Source organism: Sparassis crispa, assembly GCF_003851025.1.
Source record: "Sparassis crispa DNA, contig_000007F, whole genome shotgun sequence".
NCBI lineage: Eukaryota > Fungi > Basidiomycota > Agaricomycetes > Polyporales > Sparassidaceae > Sparassis > Sparassis crispa.
The window spans coordinates 1,309,239-1,326,906 of NW_020939754.1; the positions used below are offsets into that span (position 1 = coordinate 1,309,239).

Below are 17,668 nucleotides of genomic sequence, written 5' to 3' on the forward strand. Positions count from 1 at the left end.
GTGGACGCCGCGACGTCACGACACGTCACACTTGGTATCACCCCGGCTGAGGTATCCGAGTGTTTGATTTCGCTGCACCTTGTCTAGACAACGCTTACACGGATGTGATGGCCGCGAAACTAAGAAAAGCTGTAAACCCCTGGCGGGCCTACCCACAAGGAAAGCCAGCGCCGACCTCTACGTGGTCCAGGGGACTAGTACCTTCGACCAAGGGAAGCAAACGGGCGCAGGAGAAGGGTTTGGGGGAAACAGAGGCAGGTTTGACTTCGAGCCCCTACCCCGAGACAAACACCCCTACTCACCACTTCATTATCCATTTATCTACCCTCTGGAGACACCCATCTACCGAAACTGAGTAACCATACTCACGAATGGACACACAGTCCGGATCCACCGCGATCCTACTCTACTGAATACTAGAACCCGCACGCACTGTCACCCACCCGCCACGCATAATCACAAGGCCCCAAGCCCAACCGATACTCCCGGAACTGACTCGATTCTCCATCTAATACCTATACCTAAACGGAGAACATCCAAACCCTCCAACTTCCCCACCCCCGCGCACTCCCGACTCCCCGCCCTCCCGACTCCCCGACGATGTCGATTCCTAATTAGGAAACTATATTACATAAGTGTCTCATATGTACCGCAGATTGACCTACCCTCTGTAACAATACAAGCTACATGCTCCCGACCAACCCTTGTGGCCGCCACATTATTGACATGATCAATGACTACAGGCCACGCCATCAATGATAACACGCCTGAGAATGCCTTGACCTAACGTAACACCTTCCGAAGTATCTATGCGAACACGTTATATTCCACTACGAAATGAACCCATGAATCCCAGACGGTATGTCCCCCCCTGATCTTCCCCTTGGGCTCCCGCCCTTCCACCTAGCACAAAAACCTCCATCCTTCCCTGAATTTCCCCCAAATCCAATCCTTAAATCACTCAGTGGCCAATATATTCCCATTCCCCACCCCTCAGACATACCACAGAGCTGCGCTACACTCCGCTACACCCAGCTGAATCCATCTAGCCTCCCCCTACTTGAATCCTTCACTGATACCCTCACACTATGGATTGACTGTCCCAAGTACCTCTGCTCTCTCATCCATCCCTGGACAGTCGTCTTCCCTGCACGAGAACCTATCTGTATTGGAAGCTACGTCTGCATAGGCCCCTTCGGGAAGGGATTTGTAGCTGAGATCACCTACATCGGAATGACAAAAGTCACTTTCAAGGTCCTAGAGGCAACACGATGCGAGACAGTCTACATCTCTCTCTGCCGAGACTGGACCCAGATCCGGGACTCAGACATCCAATACTATCTCTCCAGATCTAAACATCGCAAGAGCCCGAAGGTCCCCCTACCAAACAGATGCACCATATTGAACTCTCCCCGTTTCCGACGCGGTTGAATAATGTAGTACGCACCTTCTCCTCTATGATCAATACCAAACTCTGAGGAAACAAGCTCAGGCCTGTACAATAGCGAGTTGATAAGATAACAATTTCGCCAGGATATCCACGTGTGAACCGGCCCCAGCCACATAAACACACGACCACTGATTACCTAAACCCGCCCGCTGAAGCGCTCGCCAGCACAGTACTGCCCGACGATGACTCACACCCTAAACCCTACGGCACCGCACCACCCGCCGACGCGCCGCTTTCATATACTCGGCACTCAACCCTCGCCAACACTGAGATCTTACAGAATGCCACACCGACCGACAGCTCTCCAATAAGCTAAGTCCCACCTATTTACACGAGAGATGCTCACTACCGCTCCTCAACCCCCAGCTCGAGCAGCAACACCAACCAGAATACAACTTACCCCCACTACCCAAAAACATAAGTATACACTCGTAGATCCTGACGCACCCCTAAATGAATGACAACAACATTGACGCGCCCCTGCCCGCCCACGTGCAATGCTCGCGCCGCTGCGGCAACAACTTGCCACACTACATGCCGTACCTCACGTCCACCAAACAGCTCCTGCGAATCAAACAACTGGCCACTGTCAAACTGAAACCCCCCCGCCCGAATACACTTTCCCCCCTTGGGACACTCGAGCTAAGTCACCGCTTGTCCTTCCACGGTGCGTCTCGCACGAAATAAATCCCGCCGCACAGACCTCGCACACAACAACCCACTAGATGCCAACGTCAGAAGCTTACCCTACATCCTGATACATGACACATACTGCCACCCACTCTTCCCTTAAAATTCTCGAGAACTCTCCCACCACGTCAACGCTAAGCCCCTTCCCCGAAACTGAAACCACTGATGGCAAACAGCCAAAAACGCACCAAATCCCAGCCCAATCGCGCGAGCAAGTGACTGAACAAGGGCGACGCGGGTGACACCACCCAAGGTACAATTCCCCAAAGAAATTCAACACACCCTAACTCTTCCCAGCTCCCGCAGTTGAAGCTCCTGCCCAGGAACCGATGCCAGCAGCACTGGACCCCGTCGTTGGCCACCAGTCGCCCCAGACCGGCCAGCCGCAAGTCCCTTCGGCGAGCTCGAACATGTCGCCCCATGTCGCAGCTCAACTCTCGGAAGCCACCAGGATGACGCCATACGCTCATGTGGCCGGCCTCCCGTCACATGCTTTCCATCACCAGGTACAGACCCAGCGTGCTCAGACCAACGCGCATGGCCCCATAATGCAACTTCGCCATCATGGATCCCATCACCAACCTCAGGTTCCCCACTACTACCTCTCCCCGGCAGAACTGGATGCGAGCAACCCCAGCTTCCTCCAAGCTCTGAGGCCCCCTAGCCCGATACTCCCCATCCACGAGCATCGTGCGTACATAACTGAGAGGCTCTACACGCAGATGCCGAGCCCGAACGAGTCAAACAACACCACCTCCCGCATGACGGCAAAGGAGATCGCAATGTGGAACTCCCTTGGTGAACTGAACGTACGTCCCCACACTGCTGCATGGCGCCCAATCTAACCTATCCCCTAGCCATCGGACCTAGAGAACGTGGACCCGCGTCGCCCCTTGTCCCCTGGTATTCGCACCATCATGCATGCCCCCTCCGACCTGCACACTGGTGCCTTTGCTCCGCTGCCAATTTATGAAGCAGAGGGAGGTTCAGATTCCAGCTCAAGCACATTCTCAGCCACAGCGGCCCCCTCTCGAGCCATCTTAGGGGAGACCCAACCTCCCTTCGCTTACCCCGGGACATCCCACGCTCACATCGAGGAACTTCACAGCAACCCCCGCGTGCATGAAGGCTTTCCCAATGACCGACACCCTCCCATGTTCAGCCTGATGCTGAGAGCTGCACAGATGGGTGGGACCGTTATGCCGCCACCGCCCCTTGGAGGAGGACATGGCGACACATCCCACCCCCACTCCACGGGGAAGATTATGATGTGAGGATCTCTAGCGGATCACATCGGCCAATTAGCCCACTATACTCTGCTGATACATACCCCGTCCTCCCACGATGGACCTCTCCTCATGCCAACTCTGCCCAATGGCTTTCCCAACATCTATGCGGAACACCCCGTCTTCTTTTTCAATAATCTAGCACGCGACCAGCTGAGCCGATGGGGTGCAAACGATGTCCTCAGAGTCGCCATCACCTCGTGGGAGGCCAGTGCGAATGACCCCGAGATACAACAACGGTGGCTAGTCGTCGTCCCCAAGGTCGTGGCAAAGCACCATAACAACGCCACCATACAACTTGGCATCCCGTGCGTCGCCGTCGAGACGTCACGCCTAAACCAACCTCCCTTCGCCTTTATCGGTTTTGGTATGACGGAGGAGCTGAAGTGTGCGATGGTGGCGCAGTTCTGCTACTCGACCCCGAAGATCACATTCTTCGTCCACAAAATATCGTGGGACTTTCCGACCTTCCTCGCCACCTTCGAGGGTTTCTCCAATCTTTCCCATGAACAGATTGTAGAACTGATACAGCGACACTTTGCCGATAATGCCACCCTCAACACCCTCATCCATCTCGTTGGAGCTGACAATGATGGCAGAGTGCGTATTCAGCGCACACTCAACTCGCTGACCATCAAATTCCTCGACATAAAGGTCCGCGGTGGACTCCCCTCGCTCGCGGTTAATGTCTATGCAGACTCCCCCTCTGACGAGCTCCAGACCTGGGAGCTATGGTGTACATACGTCACGCAGCTGACTTTTCCAACGGCTTTCCACGGCACTGGGAAAGCTCGCCCGAACTTCCACTGCACCGGCTGCCACGGCTGCGACCACCCTAGAGGACTTTGCCCCTTCGCCTCGCTCCCGGGCTGGAATGGCCACACAAAGACCAATGGGCCGGACGTCAACGACGACGATCATCCTGGCCCTGCGCAGCCGGGTCGTGCTGGACCATCCTGCTGTCGCACCCAGAACCGCCGCTGAAGGCGAAGGTACTCACGTCTGAATGCGGATGTCATCTTATGTTTTCTCCTTCTTACCTGCGCGTAATCACTGCACCCCACTCATGCTATCTATAGAAAATATGAAACCCACGCATGGCACGGCTCACCGTTGTCCAGAGAAAAGCAAACCCCACATACATAGCTCTCCCTACTGAAAGCTCACGGACTTTCCCCCTCTGTCCATTTTAACAGCCCCTGTACACTACGTCAGTAGCTACACTGCTGTAAAATACCCGGATATATTGTTGTCTCTCTTTAAGACATGCCGTGATAGCTCGAGCCTACCACAACATGTCTCCGCCCACATACATGCCCGCATGCAACGCGACTCTCCTCACGACCCGATATACTGACCACGAAATGGGACAGGAAAGTCAATGAGGAGACTCTCCCCTAGATGGCACACCATCAAAACGGCGGCCTATTGAGGCCTTTTTTTTTTTTTTTTGGTTCCGGTTTATTGTCCTCGAGGGCAAAGCCCTATGGTAGACAATATCTACTGTAGCTAGCTGATGTACGTACTAATAGAGTGTCAAATGAAACATTGTGCCCACGCAAGCACGGGGCTTTTGCAGATGGGAAATTGGGAGGAGCTGTGGGGTGAAGAAGTGGAATGTGAGTATACATGGGGGGGGTTGGTAGCAGTAAGGCAAGCCTGCAGGCACACATCCAAGGCCCTCAGCGAGTGAACGCTAGAAACTAGGTTCTAAACCTGCTGCCCTTGTGGGTGGTAGAAATTACCCCCGGGATTTTCCTCTTGCTGCAGTCAGGGATACGCCTGGTGGTCCCCCACTAGACGTCAAAACTCCCCAAGTCTCTAGGGCGAGGATGTGTCTCTAGGCTGCCGGTACGTACAGTAGGGGGGGGTATGTGCTAGAGAAAAGGGAACAGGGGGCATGATGTGAGTAACGTAGGTTGCCACTTGATCGGACTGAGAGTGCAGTCTGTGTTAACGCTCGGTTCAGCGGCAGCTGTCGAATGTGCCCAGTCGGCCGTATGTTGCGGTAAGACGTCCCGTGGCATGGATGTAGCGGAAAAGGGGTCGGATGGCGCGCGTGCTGGTGAGCAGTTTGGGAAGTGATCTTGCTGTGCGTCCCAGTTCTTGCGTCATGACGTCACATTGTCGGCTGTATGCGGGGCAGGTGAGAAGGAAGTGGTGCATCATTTCCGGGTGGTTGTGGCAGGCGGGGCAGGATCGAGTTGGGGAGTGCTTGATGCAGTGGAGGTGCATGTTGAGTGGCGCGTGACCCATTCTGAGTTGAATGAGGAGGCTGGCGTGATGACGTGGCAGGTCCGCGACGAGTTGTTCGAACTTGGCAGAGGGGATGGACGGGTCGATGCAACCGAACATGTGGCCGCATTCTGAGTTCTTCCAGGCTATAGCGGCTTGGGACTTCAGGAGTTCGAGATGGAATTGCTTGAGCTTAGACGTGCTGAGCGGGAGCGGGGAGCATAAGCTTTCGGGCAGCTTTGCAACTGGGCTGGAGTCTCCATGGGCAGCTTTCTTGGCTTCGGCATCTGCTCAGTCATTCCCAAGGACGTCTTTGTGACCAGGTACCCAACGGATCGTGAGGTCCTTTCAGCTGATCTTGTGTTTTCGGATGAGTCGTTTGATGTCCTCGTGCAGCATGTCAAGGAGGTAGTGACTGGGGGCGGGGCGTCGTAGTTGAGTCGCTCGTACTGCTGCCTTATTGTCTGCTGCACACGAGGCAGTATAGACAATGAACTCATCGTGGAGTAGCTTGACGGCCAGGATGAGGCCGACGTCCTCTGCTTTGTATACTGTGTGCTCTGTGGACTTTCCGAGGTAGAAACGCAGGGTCTTGGAGGCCACGCGGTCTCATCTGTACAGCATGGCGGCTGCTCCGACTCCCCCATCAATGTCCGATCCATCTGAGTAGACACGGATGCCTTGTTTTCCTGCCCATCGGGCTTCGTCCTTCAGGGCATCATCTTTGCTGCCAGTGATGGAGACTTGGAAGGGAGGAGACCATGCTGGCGGGAAGCAGGCCGGGGAGATTGTCTCGATGGTGTCCAGCTGTAGTTGGTAGGCATGGAGGAGTTTATGGATTGGGGACCGGTGGTGCTTGACAAAGCGTGTGCTTGCTGTCTTCATATGCACATGTAGTGGGTGTTCCGGAGGGAGAGTGCACAGATGGACAGCTGCACGGTGGCAGTGCTTGTCGACCAGGAGTGGAAATGGAAGGAGGTTGGCATGTGTGTCCAGCATGTCGCTCGCCGTCATTCTCATTGCACCTGTGATAAGGAGAGCAGCTTGGCGTTGCACTCGTGACATCAGCTTAATCGCACCGACAGATCCGTACATCGTCTTTCAGCCTGGGACTTTTCTGATGGGGGTGAGAAACACGTCTGCTGCATATAGCAAGCGTGGAACCGCTATGCTAAGGTAGAGGTGTCGCATGTGTGAGAAGGGTATGTCACCAAAGGCTCTGGCAAGACGTCGGAACTGCTGTATCCAGGCGGTGCCTTTCGCTAGTGCCCCTGCATGTTGTTCGTGGAATCGGAGGTGGCGGTCGATGATGATGCCCAGGAATTTGTGCGACTCTGCAGGTTCGATCGTTGCTGCACAGAGTCGGAGTGACTGGCCCAGGTCGCGCGACGTTGCAGACATGTTGAGGAGGCCGAACTTGTCGAGTGAGAATTCCGACTGGTGGGTGTTAGATCATGTCATCACGCTGTTATGACCATCCATGTAGCTGCAGAGTGTAGCATGTGTTTCCGTGTAGTCCTTTCCTGTGGCAATGATCACTGCATCGTCAATGTAACCGAGCGCTAGTGAGTGGGGGACCCTGTAGGTGATCTCAAAGAGATCAGAGTTGTAGAACTCATAAAGGATGACGGAGAGGGGGCAGCCTTGGTCTATGCCACTGAGGATCTCGAAGAGTGCCAATTTGAAGTCGTCGAAGAGAATTCTGGTGTGTCGGCCTTTGAGGCGCCTGCGGAGCCAATTGACAATCTCTATGGGGACTCCCCGCCTGTGCATATTGTGGAAAAGGCGGTCTAGGCTTGCACTGGGGAAGGCAGCTTTGACGTCCAGGAAGAGGATGGAAACTACTTTCCCTTGTCTCCACGCATCCTTGACAGATTTGACCAGCAGGTGGAGGGAGTCTGTGGTGCGTCGGCCTGGGTGACCTCCGAAGTGGTTGCGGGCAAGGAGGTTGTGTGCTTCTGATTTGTAGACAAGGATGTTAGCAACACATGCAGATAAGATCTTACTGATGCAGTTAAGGAGCACGATAGGACGGTAGGATTTGGCTACAGAGTAGTCTGGGCGGCCAGGCTTCTGTAGGGCCACTGTGTTCGATGTCTTCCATTCAGTAGGGTAGACCTGCAGGTTGAAGGTTCCACGGAAGAGACGACCTAGATGTGGAAGGAGTAAGGCTATGCAGTGTTTGTATACCTCATTAGGAGCACTGTCCGGCCCCGGTGCCCTGTGATCACGCAGCTTCTTGATAACGGCCTCGATCTGTGCATCTGTGATAGGGGAGAAGCAGAATGCGGGGCATCCATATCTGTGGCCATTGGGTATGGTCGGTGGAGGACCCAGGGGTGGAAAGAAGGTCTTGTACAGAATTGTGCTCTTGGCTGCGTTGTCATCTACAGGTGGCTCACTACCTTCCCTCAGTGGGGGCACTCGCAGTCGGCTACCATCTGTCGGTCCTGCTGAAGTGAATCGGTCGATCGTCCAGATAGATTCTGAGTCTGCAGACTCCAGCCACGCCTCCCAGTGGTCTTGCTTGGCAGACTTGATCTCCTCACCATATCGGTTGCGTGTCTTGCGGTATTCCGTGTGTGATGGGTGGTCTGCAATGTGCTGGAATTTGTGGGAGGTTCGTGTAAGGCATTGTACATGTTTCCGAGACTTGGTGAGGTCTTTGGACCACCAACACTTTGTGAACGGCGTTGGTTTCGAGAGCGGGACCTTTTCTTTAATCGTCGCAGTGATGGCATCTGTCAAGTTCTTCAGGACAGTGTTGAACTGCTCTGGAGTAGAGATCTCCCCTTCCCCAAGCATGTGGGAGCTCAGGTTGCTCTTCAAGCATGAGCGAAAATCCTCCCAATCAACCTCGCGGAAGTTCCAACGTGGGACCTCCTGCGTTGTGTATGTGGAGACGTCCAGTGTAAGTGAGATGAGAATGTGGTCAGTGAATGGAGGGCGGAGTGTGGGGATGGTGTCGCATGACAAGAGCTGGCTGGCCGTGTCTGAGGAGGCGAAGATGTTGTCAGGGCACATGTAGTTCTTTGTAAGTGATGCTTCCAGCGTTGGTGTGCTGTGGGCAAGGAGCATTGTGAGGTCAAAGGCTGCAATGTTGTCGAGAAGGGGCTGGGCCATCGTCAGAGCTTCCTGAGTGAAAAGGTGGTGGTTCCGTTCCTCGTCCCACATGGGGTGATGTCGGTTGAAATCTCCTGCCCATATTACGTTCACTTCCGCTTCTCCTGGTTGTGCGAGTTGCGTGGTGGCTCGCGCAAGTAGATTGATGGAGTCCTGGTGATGTTGGTCATTGTAGATGTTGAAGATGTGTAGTGGGCTGGACACAGTGCGCAGGGAGATGGCAGTAATGTCCGGGGAGTCGACCTTAACCTGCGACCAGGTTTCTCCTGAGATCCGCTTGCTGACAAAGATAATGGAGCGTGTGCATTCTCTAGCTTCAGAGTAGTGGGTATGGAGATATACCACTATCCAGTGTGATGTAGCACGAGTGAGGGAGGTGCGGGGATTGAGGTATGGTTCCTGTAAGAGAACGATGTCGAAGTCGGAGGTGGAAAAGGAATTGATGAAGGCTGATTGTGCTGTGAGCGACTTGTTCAGGTTCAGCTGTAGTATTCGCAACGTAAAGTTGTCGTGCATTGGTGTACTAGACATGGAAGCCTACGGGGGAATCTCTGCCGTATGAGACCTTAGATGACGCCCGGGAGCCCGAGCGGTGTATGAATGTCTGGTGGAGTTGGGGCCGTGGCTGTGATGCGTTCTGGGAGCTTCTTGCTTCGCTGGCCCGGCAGGCCTGTGACGGGCGAGGGAAAAGGTTGGGTTGTGGGTAGAGGTTATCTGCCTCATCTGCCCAGTTCTGCAACGGTGGCTCCTTACGCTCAGGCGTAGGGATGCGGCGGTAGGGGGGAGTGGCTGGCATCAGTGGCTGTCCTGTTAGTTCCCAGGTAGATGGGTCTTCAGTGGGGAAGAAGCGGTACTTCACCTCTGGTTGGCGTTCTTCCATGCAGCGACAGTGCTCCAGGAAAACCGGACAGTCACGGTCCCAAGCTGCATGATCTGCATTCACACGTCCTGCCCGGATACAGTTGCTGCATCTAAAGTCTGTAGGGTCTGCCTCGCATGCAGAGGTCCTGTGGGAGATTGAGGCACAGTTCCCGCAGGTGTCATGGATCTGTTTGCAGTTGCTAGCTAGGTGTGGGACTCCGATCTGCTGACACTTCAGGCAGCGGCGGGGCTCTCGGATTAGCTTTCTCGCCGAGACCTGCTTACTGGCTATAACGAGACCATTGCATATAGCGCGATTAGCGGCCTTCAGATTATTGAAGCGTACAATGAGGTGAGCGACTTTTTGACCCTTCGCTCTGCATTCTGGGGGTTTAATCCAGTGGGCTTCTTCTATCACGTTCGGGTTGAGGTTGTTGGAGCCCTCAATGACCCGGAGGTAGCCACTGTTGTCTGGGTTGCAAGCTACAGGGACAAACTCGATGAGGACCGAGTACATGTGCACCTTCACGCGGGAGGCCTGGTCACCAAAGTGTTTTAAGAAGCTTTTCATCACGTCGGGAGTACAAAGCCACTTAGCTGATTCTGGGCTGTCTAAGGTGTAAGCAATTCCTCCGTTGCACATGCAGTTGACTGATTTAAATTTGAAGTCCGGGGGGGCATCTGACCGCGCCACTCCCATTAGGTCGATCACAGTGTTTGCCTTGGTGAGGAGTTCGTCCTCGTTCAGGCCTGTGCCATCAGCGTGCTTACAAGTAGCTCCGTCAACGATGACCTGGCAGGCACGGGTTTTTTCTCTGGCTAAGGTCTGTGCATGCGTGGCGGGGAGGGCTTGGCTGGCTGCTGTGCAGTGATGTCAGTTATGAAAGATAATCTTTTCTATCAATAAGTAGCAAATTTTCATGAGAATTGCTACTTTTAAGTAGACTTATCTGTAAGTGCATAGATTAATTTAGGATAATCTTAATATAATCTTCCAGATAATCTGAGGATAATCTTCTGGATAATCTGAGAATAATCTGAAGATTAGCAATAAAATACAATTTTAACTTTGACACCAGCCAGGATTGAACCCTGGACCTTAGGTTGATTTTATAGAATATAATTCCAAGTGACACTTTAGACCACTTGACCATTAGGCCACACATCACAACTATCTTATATTAAATTAGACATCTTTTTATTGAAAAAGACTTAGCCAAATTCTGTCTATTAGAAAAGAGTAAGTAAAAGACACTTGACTTTTATCATAGATAGACAAGACTTATAAACAAACATTACTCTGAGTCTTACAGTCTTTTCTAATGCTTGCAGCCTTCATATAATGTAGTACAATATGTAATTAATAGAATATATGTTTCTACAGTTACTTCAGCAAAACAGAACTTTGCTATACAATTAGAAGATAGCTATAAGGATTTTGGATATATAAGTGCTCAGTCTATAATATAATAGACTCTAGAGTATAAGCCTAAAATGAACAAATAAAATACTGTCTCTCAATAACTTGTTATATATTATAGATGACTATATTAAGATACTCTATAGTACTGCATGATAGTTTACAAAAACTGTAAGCTGTAGAACAAGACTATAATAAGATGCAGAGTACTGTTTGTCTATAAGGCTTGTCTATCTATGATAAAAGTCAAGTGTCTTTTACTTACTCTTTTCTAATAGACAGAATTTGGCTAAGTCTTTTTCAAGAAAAAGACGTCTAATTTAATATAAGATAGTTGTGATGTATGGCCTAATGGTCAAGTGGTCTAAAGTGTCACTTGGAATTATATTCTATAAAATCAACCTAAGGTCCAGGGTTCAATCCTGGCTGGTGTCAAAGTTAAAATTGTATTTTATTGCTAATCTTCAGATTATTCTCAGATTATCCAGAAGATTATCCTCAGATTATCTGAAAGATTATATTACAATTATCCTGAGTTAATCTATGCACCTACAAATAAGTCTACTTAAAAGTAGCAATTCTTATGAAAATTTGCTACTTATTGATAGAAAAGATTATCTTTCATAACTGACAAAGATGACTAACATAGAACTGAAGTGGCACCCTGACTCAACACCTCCACCAGATGGCCTTATCCTGACTTGTCACAGAAAACAAAAAAATTGAACGGCACGCCAAGAATGTGGCACTCTGACATTTGACCCCTTCCTGACAGTATCGGGCTACCTCGCAAATGGATTCTGCATCTTTACAGATCCTACCGTACACGCTATAATCCCAGCATATCGCCTAAAATGAGGCCTCCCCCACAAAGCTGTCACAACATATACTGATGGATCCTGTATCAACAACGGTGATGCTAATGCTAGTACAGGTGCTGGAGTATGGTTCAGACCCGATGACCCCCAAAATCGTGCACTCCGTCTTCCAGGACCTGATCAGTCAAATCAAGCCAGCAAAATTGCAGCGATACTGATTGCCTCTCAATCTACCCCAATGGCGGCACCACTACACATTATTAGCGACTCCCTATATGCCATTGATAGACTCACCGCCCACCTTCCTAGATGGGAAGATCGAGGCTGGCTCGGTGTTTCCAACAGCCGGCTTTTCCACGCGACTGCCACCTCCCTCTGAGCCAGAGCTGCCCCTACAACTTTCGAGTGGACAAAAGGACATAGTGCATCCATTAGTGCAGAGCAGGGGTATACCCCCAGGTATCCTGAGGCTTACCCGTACCCGTACCCGTGAGGGTATTGTACCCGCGCTCATGGGTATGGGTTTTACATGGGTACCTATGGGTTCCCATGGGTTTTATACCCTTCACGGGTTTTCTTCAATTCTTACCCTCAGATGGATTTATTTCTATTAAAATATATATGTATATTACGCTATAGGGAGGATGGGTGTGAGCGCACAGGGAGGATGGGCACGAGTGCCCAGGGAGAACGGGTGTGCAGGGAGTGCAAATGTGAGCACACAGGAAGGATGAGCACATGTGCGCAGTGAGGACGGCCATGCATGCGCATAGGGAGGGCGGGCACGAGCTTTTAGGGAGGAGGGTGGGCGCAAGCACACAAGGAGGATGACCATGCACGCCGGATGCCACTGCATGCCCATCGTGCTCACCATGCGCCCGACGATCGTGCCCCCACACCTGTCGCATGCAAGCGAGCCCTCTGCGTGCTTGAAGATCTTGCACCGCAGTGGCTCCACGCACTGCAGCGAGGACATGCTTGACTGGCTCGACCCAGAGGACACCATGCCCTGCGGCGGTGAGGGTGTGCACACGTTCTCCGTGGACATCGAGGGGCCAGTAACCGCAATGCGTGGTGGAGAGTCCGCATCGGTGATGGAGATCGCAATAGTGGGCACCCCATCCACATCGTTCTCATCGTCTGCACCGCCAGGGAGAGAGATCATCGGGACCGAGACACAGCGCTACAACAATGCCGCTGTAAAAGGTTAGCATGGCTAAGAACACACAAAAGGGTTTTATTCAACTCACCTGGTCCATCTCGAATCATCCAGAATGAACGCACCATCAAACGTTTGCATTCGACGGTGCAGGGGAGTGCAAGGTGGAGGTGGCAGTGGACGGCGGCTTGCGGCATGATGTGGCTGGGCGCCAGCCATGGGTATACTGCGGGTCACATGGGTCACAAGATTGTGACCTGTACCCGTACCCGCGTGGGTAAGGGTACCGGTACCCGTGCAGGTTACCCATACCCCTGCTCTAACACAGCTCTTGCCGCTACCACCACTTGCTACAAATTTTCCCACGGTCTGCCCTGGGGCAAAATCCTAGCAAATAGGCAAGGAGGACAACCCTCACCCTCTAAAAGAGATGAGGACTACCCCATACACTCCCAGAGCTAACGCAGCACTGGAACGAGCTGAGCAGAAAAATAATATGCAGGTCGAGGAGGACCACATGACCGAACAGACGCACCAGGAAATCGGGATCCCCAGTACTCTAAAAGAGATGAGCCAGATGGCATTGAATGCTACCACAAGGTCACTGCAGAAGGATAGATACAGCACTGAAGGAGTTCTAGAATGCCAGACCAGCCCGAGTCCCACGCCGGGAGGAGTCACGAGAAAGGGACCGAAAGGTGATGTCTTGAACACACCTGAGCACACTGATATGGAAGTAGAAGATACCGAAGAGGCAACCACAGCTTGAGATAACGGACGAGAAAACACGATGCAAAAACTCAAAGAAGCACTCCAAAACACGATAAGGATCATGAGTACCATACCAGATCACGCTGATTTCTCGGCCCAGATCATAGCCAATGTCGAGAAGATTGCTGAAAAGTTCAGGATAAGGAAGGAGAAACCACAACAAGGTAATGACGAGACAATACATGCCGCACAGCAGAATACCAGCAAAGCAACCCAGAGCCCGCCCAGGGAGGACAGCCACATTGAGAAAGTGGCAAACCTCCTACTGAGGCTCACAATGAGGATGGACGAGATAGAAGCATAAGTAAGAAACTCAGGAACGAAACTGACGCACCAGACAGGAAGAAACCAGATGCAACATTTAAACTACGAGGAGAGGACCACGGTCGAGCCCACGACTCAGCCTAAGACAACGAAGAAAGTGGCGGCGGCGACCGCGAAACTGATTATACTGAAACTGAAAGGCAGCGACAACAAGATACCGAGTAAACAGATACCAGCTAACCCTCTTGCAGCACACCACCCATCGAGGATGATCGTCGAGATTCAGAATGGAGCAGAGGCAGGTAAAAGACCGGGAGAAGCTGAAATTGTCAGACAGGTTAACGAGAGGCTCCAAGAACACGAGGATAGCAAACACCTATGAGTGGTCAATGCTAAGTTTAACGCAATCAATAATTGCATAATATTCATGAGAGCTGATCAGCGAGCGGCAGACCTAGTGCCGTTCGCAAATAGATTTGTAGAGATTTTCGCAGGTAGCTGACAAACGCACATCAGAGCGGACCGACCGTGGTACAAGATCCAGTTAAATGGGGTCAATACCTGGAACCAATACACGAACAACATCCCAACACCAGAAGAGATACAGAAGGAGCTCATCGAGAACAACCCAGAATATGCAAAGATGGAAGTACTAGAGATGCCGAGATGGATGAGACACACGTCAGACCTCAAAGCGGTGATGTACTCATCAGTCGTGATTGCACTCACTAACGAAACAGATGCTGAGTACCTGATCAAGCGGGTGAAGAACCTGGCCATCGCCGGAACATTTGCCCAGGTAAAACACTATGCTGACAAACCCCCAGTCATCCAGTGCAACAACTGCTGGTTCTTCGAACACGTACGTGCTCGATGCAAGAACGTGACAAGCTGCTGAAGGTGCGGAGGGAAGCACCATGAAGATGACCACATGTGCAAGGAATGCGAGGCAGGTAATGTGGGAATGGGAGATGAGGAATGCCCCCACGAACACGAGTGCATGAACTGCCACAGAACTCACACAGCAAACTTCAGGAACTGCCCGATGCGGCTGAGATGGATCGGAACATCCGCAGCACGACCGACGAAGGCCCCCGCAGGAGGAGTGAACACACAAGATGCCTGGAAAACAGTGACAGGACCACAGAAGACAACAACGGGTAAGGCCACTGACATTCCGAGCCAGGCAGTGAGAGCGAAACAGGCCCATACTGCTAACAATAGATTCCGAGATCTCGAAGATGAACAACACAAGAATACGCTGGAATCTTTGAAAGCACACTTCCCCGAGATGGAGGAAAAAGCCCGGATGGAGGCCCTGAGAGCTGCAAAAGGAGAGTTTGCCGCAGCAGTGGCAGCCCTTGAAGCGATCCGAGACCCGGTGAGAATGCCCATCCCACACCCGATGAATGTTGATGATGCACAACCATGTTAGAGACAATAACCACGAAACCCATCCGCGTCCTACAACTCAATGCAAACACACAGAACAGGGCGATACACAGCCTACTCAACTCAACGGTCGGTGAGGACGGATTTGATATTGTACTAATAACAGAGCCATGGTGGGGAAACATCGGAGGTGGCAACAAAGGACCAGTTGCAGAATCAGCAATGGGCTGGACAGCCATAATACCGGTCTCAGCCGTTCTGAAAGGAAAGCGACCAAGAGCGATGGCTTATGTCCACAAGAGAGCAGACTTCACGGTAACACTACAATCTGACCTAGCTAACGACTTAGACATGCAGATCCTCGAGGTACAACAGGCCCCCCATCCAACAACTCTAATCGTCAACATCTACAATGATAACAAGAAGCAGGGTAAGAGATCCGCAGCGAAAAGGCTGCAGAAGGTAGCGCTACCGAACGAAATACTGGTAATCCTATCGGGAGACTGGAACCTACACCACCCACTTTGGTCACGACACGCAACACCTGCAAATGAGATTACGGAGCACACAGTTGATTGGCTGACAGAACGAGGATTCAGCATCCAGAATGAAAAGGGCGAGCCAACCTTTTTCTCTCACTCACACAAAACATACTCGATGATTGATCTGACCTTCTTGAACCCAAGAGCAACAGAGCTGAATGCCACCAAGAAATGGACCATCGACAGGACCAAAGCATTCGGCTCTGACCACTTCGCACTGCGCTGGGAGCTTGACTACGGAGCAGTCGAGATAGAGAACGTGACAGGTAAGAAGTACAATTTCAAGGATGCAGACCCAAAGGAATGGAAGGCGGCATTTCAGGTGGCCCTGAACAAGCGTCAGGCCCACCTGAATGTCTTGCTCGACTTAGAAGATACAATGACAACAGAACAGTTGGATGGGGCAACTGATGCACTGACAGAAGCAATGCAGGCAGCGAACAAAATGACAGTTCCAATACGGAAACCAAGCGACAAGGCCAGACCGTGGTGGAATGACGCTCTGGAAAAGGTAAACGAGAGGATTGCACAACAACGCTCTGCCAACCTGGAACACAACAAGCGATGGGGAATGCAATCCCCGGCCATTGCAGCAACAATCAAGAAGAGCCATAACTACTTCAAACGCCTATACAAGACCTCGAGGGACAAGTGGATAACGAAGACCCTGGAGGATGCAGAGACAAAGGATATATGGAGCTTTGGTAAGTGGGGCAAAGGGGAATGCACTTGCCAGTCGCCAGAAATTTCGCAGGGACCAAACAAACCTCCGGCAGTACGCCACGCCGATACACACCTTTCAGTCATGTTACCTGAACTGAACTCCCATTTACCCTGACATTGTCATGAACTGGACAGCCAGCGGACGTCGGCCCATTGTCACCATGTTGACCTCTACCAGCAGTGGGCCCATACCTTTCATGTGTGGGATACTAGCAGTGGGCCCACCGCTAGTGTTCTTATCCCAGTGCTCGGCCCACTAGCAGGGCATATTACAGTGTTGTAACCGTTAAGCAATGGGCCCACCGCCACAGGTCAGAGGGTGGGCTGACGCCAGAGCATGTTATCGCCATCGATGGGCCCACTGCCAAAGTATGATCAATGAGCAGTGGGCCCATCGCCACGAGTGTAAGATGACGGATGGGCCCACCGCCAAAGGTCAGAGTGTTGGCCATGGCCAGAGCATGTTTGTCTGAGCAATCGGCCCACCGCCAGAGTATGACGAATGAGATGACGGATGGGCCCACCGCCAAAGGTCAGAGTGTTGGCCATGGCCAGAGCATGTTTGTCTGAGCAATCGGCCCACCGCCAAAGTATGACGAATGAGCAGTGGGCCGATCGCCCAGAGTGTAACCTGAAGGATGGGCCCACCGCCAAAGGTTAGAGGGTTGACGATTGCCAGAGCATGTTATCGCCAGCAGTCGGCCCATCGCCAAAGCACCCTCAGTGAGGGCCTTACTGCAAGCACCCATGGGATAGGTCATCGCCAGGACATGTTTCCGCCAGCAATCGGCCCACCGCCAAAAGCCAGTGGGTTGGCCAACGCCAGAGCATGTTATCGCCAGCAATCGGCCCACCGCCAAAGGCCAGTGGGTTGACGATCACCAGGATATGTCATCGCCACCAATGGGCCCATTGTCACATACAGCCCTGCAGT

The 17,668-nt window shown here is 52.0% G+C and overlaps 6 protein-coding genes across 6 annotated transcripts; 4 read left to right on the forward strand and 2 right to left on the reverse strand.

Annotated features, from left to right (window-relative positions):
* Positions 1-107: 107 nt before the first annotated feature.
* SCP_0804530 (hypothetical protein) lies at positions 108-420 on the forward strand (the record flags this gene model as incomplete). Its single annotated transcript, XM_027761041.1, has 2 exons — positions 108-258; positions 335-420. The coding sequence occupies 2 exons, from the start codon at positions 108-110 to the stop codon at positions 418-420; spliced, it is 237 nt and encodes a 78-aa protein (XP_027616842.1).
* A 2,049-nt stretch (positions 421-2,469) lies between these two features.
* SCP_0804540 (hypothetical protein) lies at positions 2,470-3,414 on the forward strand (the record flags this gene model as incomplete). Its single annotated transcript, XM_027761042.1, has 2 exons — positions 2,470-2,949; positions 2,998-3,414. 2 exons carry the CDS (start codon positions 2,470-2,472, stop codon positions 3,412-3,414), a joined length of 897 nt encoding a protein of 298 aa, XP_027616843.1.
* An 84-nt stretch (positions 3,415-3,498) lies between these two features.
* Positions 3,499-4,410, forward strand: SCP_0804550 (hypothetical protein; the record flags this gene model as incomplete). The annotated part of the gene is made up of 1 exon (XM_027761043.1): positions 3,499-4,410. One exon carries the CDS (start codon positions 3,499-3,501, stop codon positions 4,408-4,410), a length of 912 nt encoding a protein of 303 aa, XP_027616844.1.
* Positions 4,411-5,922: 1,512 nt separating this feature from the next.
* SCP_0804560 (hypothetical protein) lies at positions 5,923-6,096 on the forward strand (the record flags this gene model as incomplete). The annotated part of the gene is made up of 1 exon (XM_027761044.1): positions 5,923-6,096. The coding sequence occupies one exon, from the start codon at positions 5,923-5,925 to the stop codon at positions 6,094-6,096; it is 174 nt and encodes a 57-aa protein (XP_027616845.1).
* Positions 6,097-7,113: 1,017 nt separating this feature from the next.
* SCP_0804570 (hypothetical protein) lies at positions 7,114-10,216 on the reverse strand (the record flags this gene model as incomplete). Its single annotated transcript, XM_027761045.1, has 2 exons — positions 7,114-9,267; positions 9,326-10,216. 2 exons carry the CDS (start codon positions 10,214-10,216, stop codon positions 7,114-7,116), a joined length of 3,045 nt encoding a protein of 1,014 aa, XP_027616846.1.
* A 2,295-nt stretch (positions 10,217-12,511) lies between these two features.
* On the reverse strand, positions 12,512-13,142 carry SCP_0804580 (hypothetical protein; the record flags this gene model as incomplete). Its single annotated transcript, XM_027761046.1, has 2 exons — positions 12,512-13,066; positions 13,134-13,142. 2 exons carry the CDS (start codon positions 13,140-13,142, stop codon positions 12,512-12,514), a joined length of 564 nt encoding a protein of 187 aa, XP_027616847.1.
* Between the last annotated feature and the right edge of the window lie 4,526 nt (positions 13,143-17,668).